At 37.8% G+C, this 9,027-nt stretch overlaps 1 protein-coding gene across 1 annotated transcript in view; it reads right to left on the bottom strand.

The window, feature by feature from the left end:
* The window catches only part of FAM13B (family with sequence similarity 13 member B), a 97,818-nt gene that overhangs the window by 54,599 nt on the left and 34,192 nt on the right, over nt 1-9,027 (bottom strand). Inside the window, exon 7 of the mRNA XM_023514687.1 lies at nt 4,175-4,335. Within this exon, the coding sequence (XP_023370455.1) occupies nt 4,175-4,335 (161 nt within the window). The remainder of the gene's footprint in view (nt 1-4,174; nt 4,336-9,027) is intronic.

The following is a 9,027-nucleotide window of genomic DNA, read 5'->3' as shown; positions in this document are numbered from 1 at the left end:
GCAACCTCAAACTCCAGGATTCAAGTAATCTCCTGTCTCAGCATTCCAAGTAGTTATTACTATAGTCACATGTCCTCACACCCAGCTGATTATTTTTTAGACATTTTTTGTAGAACCAGGTTTATGTTGCCCAGGCTGGTCTCCAACTCCTGACCTCAATCAATCCTCCCACCTCAGCCTCCCAGAATGACATGATCAAAGGAGAGGCCGCTATACTGGTCAGGAGTTAAAATTCTTAACACATGTAGAAACAAATCTCAACTAAAAAACAGCAGTTACTTCAACTATGATGAGATGTAAAGGGCTGTAAATACCTGAAAAGTACTTTAATGAAACAACAGATACCACTCAAAGAATAGTCATATGAACTCTTTAACCTTTGTCCCGTAAGCCAAAACTAAAATAAAAGGAAAATGTATAGATACTAACTGAAATATCATCACTAAGTCTAGAAGACCACAGTGGTAGACACATCTGTTTCTGCTATCCATCCCTAACCCTCTTCTTTTAGTAAAAGCCATTTTCTCAGAAACTAGCTCCTCCTTCAATTCTAGATGGGTCCTGGTGAACACATAAATTATAGTAACCAGGTTTATACTGGCCAGGGAAAGATACCTAACCAATTTAGGGCAGAAATCTGATCTTAAGCAGAATGACAGAAGGAAACAGATGGAATTCTCACAGCAACAGCCACATGCTAAAGAGATCCTTCTGACCCCGTGTTACTAAATTTCACAGAACTGCCTGTGTACTTTTTTTTTTTTTTTGAGACAGAGTCTCACTATGTCACCCTTGATAGAGTGCTGTCGCATCACAGCTCACAGCAACCTCCAACTCTTAGGCCTAAGTGAATCTCTTGCCTCAGCCTCCCAAGTAGCTCGGACTATAGGTGCCTGCTACAACAACACCCAGCTATTTTTTGGTTGTAGTTGTCACTGTTGTTTAGCAGGTGCAGGTCAGGTTCGAACCCGCCACCCTTGGTGCATGTGGCCGGCACCATAACAACTGTGTTATGGGTGCCGAATCAACTGCCTTTGTTCTTTATCTTTGCTTTTTCCTTTTGATTTTGTAGCTTACCTGGTATACTTCTTATTACTGAACTACCTTGTTTTTCCCCTTTGCTTTAACCAGGGTCTGTTTCTGTGACTTACAATTCAAGAATCTTGACAACCACTGAATTTCCAATGAATACTTTTTTTTTTTGAGACAGAGTCTCTCTTTGTCATCCTTGGTAGAGTGCTGTGGGATCATTGCTCACAGCAACCTCAAACACTTGGGCTGAAGCGATTCTCTTGCCTTAGCTTCCCAAGTTGCTGGAACTACAGGCACCTGCCACAGTGATCAGTTATTTTTAGAGACAGAGTCTCACTCTCGCTCAGGTTGGTCTGGAATTCATGAGCTCAGGCAATCCACCTGCCTCAGCCTCCCAGAGTCTTATAATTATGCCACCACACTCAGCCTTTTTTTTTTCTTTCTTGATACAGAACAGGGTCTTGCTTTGTCTCCTGGGCTAAAGTGCCATGGGTTCATCATAGCTCCTGCAACCTCCAACTTTTGGGCTCAAGAGATCTTCCTGCCTCAGTTTCCCCAGTAGCTGGGCCTACAAGCATGCATCACCACTCCTGTTCTATTTTCCTACTTTTTTTTAGAGGTAGGGGTCTTCACTGCGTTGCCCAGGCTGGTCTCAAATCCTGGCCTCAAGTGATCCTCCCACTGTGGCCTCCCAAAGTGTTAAGATTATTAGGTATGAACTACTACCCTCAGCTATGAATAAGCTGAGGGAATTGACTAAGCTGAAGGAAAGGAAGATCCTCTATAAAACAAGACAGATAATCAAAGAGAAGCTATTAGTAACATGTACTTAAAACAATATTTAACCTTGATGGTAATTAAATAAATAAAAATACTTAATGAATTTGCTCTTATTCAGCACTGTCCAAAAGAAATTTCTACAGTAATAGAAATAATGGTAGTTAGTACCTCTTACGCTACTGAGCACTTAAAATGTGGCTCCATGGCTCAGCGTACATAGTTTAGTGGTTAGGGTGCCAGCCACATACCCCTGGGCTGGCAGGTTCGAACCTGGCCCAGGTCTGCTAAACAATTATAACAACAACAACAACAAAACAACAGCCAGGCGTTGTGGCAGGCACCTGTGGTCCCAGATGCTTAGGGGACTAACACAAGAGAATAGCTTAAGCCCAAGAGTTAGAGGTTGCTGTGAGCTGTGATGCCAGTCTACCAAGGGTGGCATAGGGAGACTCTGTCTCAAAAAAAAAAAAAAGAAATCTGGCTACCACAACTGTGGAAGAGATATTTAAATTTATTTAATTTTAATTTGTTTAAGTTTTAAATCTAATAAGACACAAGTAGCTAGAGGCCACCTTATTGGAGCAGCTCCACATTACCAAAATAAGAAACAACCATTTAAATCTACTGTTTTCAGGTCCTCAAAGAGTACAACCTCCACAGTTGACCACCTCTTTACATTGACCACCTCCTAAAGTTGACCTAATTTTCACAGACTGGACATGCACATGTATTATGAGAACAACAGACCTAGTTCCTCATGTTGAGGACCTCTGTATATTGACCTGTTTGCTATAGTCCCTTCAGTGGTTAACTTACAGATGTTCTACTGTATTAATATTGACAATATAAATAAGGTCAAGTCCTTTAAGCACCCTAGAAAAATTAACAAAACATGGAAAGGTTCACTCTTTGAGCCCAATTTATCCAAATGATTCAAAAGAAGGAAAAAATAGCCAAGGAATAAAAGCTTTTTTTAGTAGCAGTATAGTAGGACAAGCTAGCTGAAACTCAACATATCCAGAAAAAGGAATGAGTTAAGAAAACAGTTGAATAATTTAATGTACAGTTGATAAATATTATATAATTAAATACAGTTAAGAAGCCATCAAAAAAATAAATTAGAAGGTCATGCAAACACACAGAAAAGCACAATGTCAAATCAGGCAACAAAACAAATAAACGCGTTAATATACTAAAATCATAATCATGTTTAAAGTAAGTATACCTAATAAAAAGATCAAGAGGCCCATATAGGAACATTAACAGTTGTATTTAGCAGTAGATATTTTAAATTACTTAATTTCCTAAATAACATTAGATAGCGCCTCTCTTAGATATATTACTCGTTATTTTTTAAAGGACATTTTATTTTCTGACTCAGAGTATTTTCTCTGCTTTTTAAACACCATTCCATTAAATCTAAATTTAAAGAAAAAAATTTAGTATCCCTGTAAAAAATCTAGTATCCCAGCTGTATCCCTCTAATTAAAAAAGGACAGTAAACCATGGAGTTTTACACAGAACTAGCACAGAATTTAGCAGACCTAGAGCTACACATCAGGATTTCTTAAATTCTCTAAGTTCTCTAAATAGCATGCCCAATGGTCCCAACTATGTGCTGGGATAGTACCTTGAGGCTATAAAACTTATCAAATTTACCTAGAATGCCATATAATATCATTTTATAGATGAAAAGAATTGGAAAGCACTATCTAATAGATCACAAGGTTCTTATTCTCATGGCCTAGTTAAATCTACTTGTAGCCTGAAAGCTGGATATATAATTCAATTTGGCCATCAAATCCTTCTCTAACAATTCTACCCCCAAGATTCTGAAAGATTCTGAAATTTTACTTGCAGCAACTAATTAGTTCATACCAGAAAATAAATAAGGCTCAGCACCCATAGCATAGTGGTTATGACACCAGCCACATACACAGAAGTTGGTGGGTTCGAACCCAGCCAGAGCCAGCTAAAAAATAGCCGGGTGCTATAGTAGGCGCCTGTGGTCCCAGCTACTTGGGAGGCTGAGGCAAGAGAATTGCTTAAGCCCAAGAGTTTGAGGTTGCTGTCAGCTGTAACGCCACAGCACTCTACCAAGGGCAATATAGTGAGACTCTGTCTCAAAAAAAAAAAAAAAGTAAATAAATAAACTTTAAGAAGAAGTATTTGTAAGGGGTTATCTTTTCAAAGAAAGGTATAAATTTAATAACTAAAAATTCCTTAGCAAGTTTGTTTCTTTAAAATTTTCTTCTTGCCAATCTTTCCCATACAGTTATTAACTTGTGGTTTTGGGTGCTTGAATAAGTCTACATTTAGAATCACATTCTCAAAACTAAAGTTCATTCAAATGAAGTATTACCTTGTTGATGCTGTAACACTATTTGATTCCAGGATATCTTCAGTCATCCTTAACTGTACCACTTCTGTCACATCATTTGATTTTTCTGCAAGCTCTTCTGGAAGTTCTTCTATATGTTCCAGCTTTTCATCTTCCTCTTCTTCCTCAGAAAGTTCATTAACCTAAACAAATCAAAGACAATTTAAAATTAAAATGTAATGAAACTGTTAATTAACAAAGCTAAGAAATACTAGTATAAAAAAAGCTGTTTTGTTTTTTTTTTAGACAGAGTCTCAAGCTGTTGCCCTGGGTAGAGTGCTGTGGTGTCATAGATCACAGCAACCTCCAACTCTTGGGCTCAAATGATCCTCTTGCCTCAGTTTTTCCATTTTTAGTAGACAAGAGGTCTCACTTTTGCTCAGGTAGGTATTGAACTTGTGAGCTCAAGTGATCTGCCCACCACAGCCTCCTAGATTACTAGGATTACAGGTGTGATGGTGTAAAAAAACTTTATTATTATTTTCTTTTTTTTTTTTTTGAGACAGAGTCTCACTATGTCGCCCTGGGTGGAGTGCCATGGTGTCACAGCTCACAGCAACCTCAAACTCCCAGGCTCAAGCCTCAGCCTTGCCTCAAGTCTTCGAAGCAGCTGGGACTACAGGTTCCTGCCACAACGCCCAGCCATTTTTCTGTTGCAGTTGTCATTGCTGTTTAGCTGCCCCAGGCCAGGTTCGAACCTGCCAGCCTTCGTATATATGGCTGGCGCTGTAACCACGGTGCTATAGGCACTGAGCCATAAAAAACTTTAAATACAAACAACTCATTTTTTATTTCCTCATTTCTTAGGACCAATCTGTCTCATGGAGTAACTCCCAACTTTTTCTTATTAAAGTAAAATTACAAACCAGACAAACATAACTTTTAAAATTTATTTTAGACACAGGGGTGCTGCTCTGTCACCCAGGCTGGAGAGCGGTGGAGTCATCATAGCTCATCATAGCCTCAAAGAGCTGGGCTCAAGGGATCCTCCTGCCTCAGCCTTCTGAGTATCTACGACTACCAGGGAGTATCACCATGCATGGCTAAACATAGCATTTTGAAGCAGAAAGTAATGATTATGAAGTTAATACATCACTAGGAATATGAGTAACACCGCAAGCTATGAAAAAGCATGCAAAGTATAATTGACATTCAAAAAGATTCATTTTCTAACAAATTTCATAAATCTAATAGTTACAAAAGATTTCTATGATCGCTCCAATTTCCAGGAGCATTAAACAAGTCATTTTAATATAGATAAGTGTAAAAAAAGAAGGGCACAAAAATGGAACCCTACAAGAAAGAACTTGTATTATTATTACTTTTTTTTTTTTTGCAGTTTTTGGCCAGGGCCAGGTTTGAACCCACCCCCTCCAGTATATATGGGGCCAGCGTCCTACTCCTTTGAGCCCCAGGCACTACCCAAGAACTTGGCACAATTCAAGATTGTCTTTCTGGCAGGGGCTGTAAAATGTCCTCCATTATCAAACTGGCTATTTAAGTAATCACTCTAATAAAAAGACACTGAAATACTAGAGAAGGAAAAATCAAAATATTTTCAAACAAGAAAATTACCCCAAAGAAGAAACAACCTATACAGGTCTCACCATCTTTTATAAATTAATACTAGTGATGAAAAATGCTGAGCAATAAACTTTTTGCTCACTCTAGCCAAATGCAGTAGAAATACCAAGAATAAATTTGTTTACTATTACCTTTTACAGTGAGGAAGTAAAACTACAACAAAAAAAGGAAATTATGACAGTTTATCATACTCCTAATCAACAAGTACTACTCTGTACTTATTATAGAGTATAATTCAGTAGTTAAAAGCCAAGCTTCAGAGGCAGAAAGATCTATATTTATACATCCCTACTTGCCCCTATCTCTGGCAGCTTGCACTTAACTTTTCCAAGTCTTATGTACAAAACAGAGATGCTATATATTACCCACCTAACAGAGCTGGTTGAAAGGAGTGATTATGTAAAATCTTCAGCAGGGTCTATATATAATATATAATAAACAATAATAGCTATCACTATAACTAGAATTGTCTTATTTCTAGGTAGTATAGATCCTAGATTCTACATGTCACATCATTTTTCAAAATAAATGAAAAAAGTGTCTACCATCAAAACTACTAAGAAACAGCTCTCCATCATAGGTGTATCAAGATCACTAGCCAGATGGGTCAATAAAAAGTTGTTATTAACAATAGTAATGACCTCAATTTACTTTCTTTTTATTATTTATTTATTTATTTATTTATTTTGGAGACAGAGTCTCACTCTATTGCCCTGGGTATAGTGCCATGGCACGATAGCTCACAGCAACCTTGGGCTTGAGCAATCCTCTTGCCTCAGCCTCCTGAGTAGCTGGGACTATAAGTGCCACTGTAAGTGCCATTAGAACACCTGGCTAGTTTTTCTATTTTTGGTAGAAATGGGGTCCTGATCTTGCTCAGGCTGGTCTCCAACTCCTGAGCTCAAGCAATCCACACACCTTGGCCTCTCAGAATGCTAAGATTACAGCTGTGAGACACCACACCCAGCCAACCATTTGCCATAAAGTATTATGTAGCAGATTCCATTTAATTTGTTCTTATAAATGCCACCTCTCATCTATCCAAGGTCATGTGTAATGATGATGAAAGAGACTGAAAATCACTGGCCTAAATATTTATTAACTGAGAGGTAAGATTTACACACAAAGGTGAAGACCTCAAATGAGTTAGGTCAGTTTTTAAAATGGATCAAATGAGGCTGAGCACAGTGCTCACACCTGTAATACTAGCACTCTGGGAGGCTGAGGTAGGCAGACTGTCTGAGCTCAGGAGTTGGAGACAAACCTGAGCAAGAGCAAGATCCCATCTCTAAAAACAGTCGGGCATTGTGATGGGCACCTATAGTCCCAGCTACTTGGGAGGCTGAGGCAGAAGGATCACTTGAGCCCAAAAGTTTGAAGTTGCCATGAGCTATGATGCCACGGCTCTCTATCAAGGGTGACAAAGTGAGAGACTCAGTATAAATAAATAAATGAAGGAGATCAAGTGGAAAATTATCTTCTCTCCCCATCTACATATTTAATAATTAGTGAAACCCAAGAGAATGTATTCAATCATATCCACCTGGTAACCTAAGCAAGAAAAACACTGGCAAAAAAACTCCAACTATTTTCAGAAATATAAAATAGGAATTCTTGTGGTTGATTAATAAAAGCTTTAGTACAACCTCAAAATACCAAAAAAATTTAAAGGTGACTTTTTAAAGAACTGAGAATAGATGAACACTTGTTCAGTCCATACCTTTTTGTTATAGATATACAATTTTAACATGTTATAGTACACTTTTAAAAATCACTTTGTGTAGCTCTTAGGAACTATAAAAAAAGCCTTATACTCAATTTATATTGAATACAGCATATTAAATTCAATAAGCTTGATGAAAACTGACATTCTCCAGTATTTTTACCAATAATTATCAGCTAAGATATGACATGAACAATTGCCTGTGGTTTTTTCTTCTCCCCCCCAAACTCCCAGATTTCCCAATGTAACTCTGCACTAGTAACTGACTCAACTATTTTGAGCAAGAGTAAGCATTAAAGATTTAGATTAAAATGTTTTCTCACCCTACACTAATATTTAAAAGTTCTTCTTGATCCTCACCTTGTCAACTTGATCTTCTGCTGCTTATCAACACTCTATTCTGATCATAAGTTATTTCGAGCTTGTCCTATGTATGCAGCTGCCTCAACTCCATGTATGGAAAACCCTCATCCATACTTACATCTCTTCTTTCTTTGACTGCTGTAATTCCCTTCTCTAGGGCCTCGTGAAATGCCTGCTCTCCAGACTCCAGCTTGTGGAGAACGCTGCTACCTGCCTTCTCAAACGTATAAAGAAACATAATTATCACCTCCATCTTCAAACCACTCTACTGGATTCTTAATTCATTTAAGGATTCCACACAAAGTCCACTTGACGCTGGGTCATCTCTCAAACACTCCCTATTCATCATCTCTAGCCATCTATCTCTTAGACTGCTAATACATGTAAAATATATACCACTTTGAGAAGGTTCTAACAACAATATACTTAGATTAATAGAATGAAACTCACAAAGAAGAAAATAGTAAATAAACATTACTTTTTTCAAATATCAAAATCAGGAAATAAATCAAACCATTGGCAAGATAGGCCAAGTTTACCCACATCTTTAATAACAAATGAAAGACATTTAAGTTAGGCCAACTTAACAACCAAATTGTGCTAAATTAGTAAACACTTTTATCAATTCTGCCTCACAAATCAAATTGAAGTCATCAAATCTGCTTTAAGAAAAACAAATTTCATAAATCAGCACTGTTTTTTACTCATAACTCACACATAATCCAGAAATAAAATAAAAATAGACAATAAATTCAGATAATTAGCAACACAGGTCACTGACTCTCAAGACCTAACACACTACCTCATTTACTGTGTACAGTTCAATATGCTAATATCTGCTTTTCTACCCACAGGAGGATATAAAGAATTCAGTATTATCTCCTTGTGTCTCTTAACTGTCATTCTACTTAACATAAAGCACAACATAATTAAGTCAATTTTTCTAAAGGCTTAAAAGAATACAAAATAACTGATGCAGGGCTCACGCCTTAATCCCAGCACTCTGAGAGGCTGAGGCAGGCAGATCACCTGAGTTCAAGAGTTCAAGAATGGCCTGAGCTAGAGCAAGACCCCATCTCTAAAAATAGTCATGTTTTGGGGCAGGCACCTGGTAGTCCCAGCTACTTGGGAAGCTGAGGCAGGAGAATCACTTGAGCCCAAGAGT

Source organism: Otolemur garnettii, unplaced genomic scaffold (genome assembly GCF_000181295.1).
Source record: "Otolemur garnettii isolate 467f Iridium unplaced genomic scaffold, OtoGar3 scaffold00003, whole genome shotgun sequence".
NCBI lineage: Eukaryota > Metazoa > Chordata > Mammalia > Primates > Galagidae > Otolemur > Otolemur garnettii.
The sequence above is the reverse complement of the archived record's forward strand: the minus strand, read 5'-3'. Positions and strand labels throughout refer to the sequence as shown.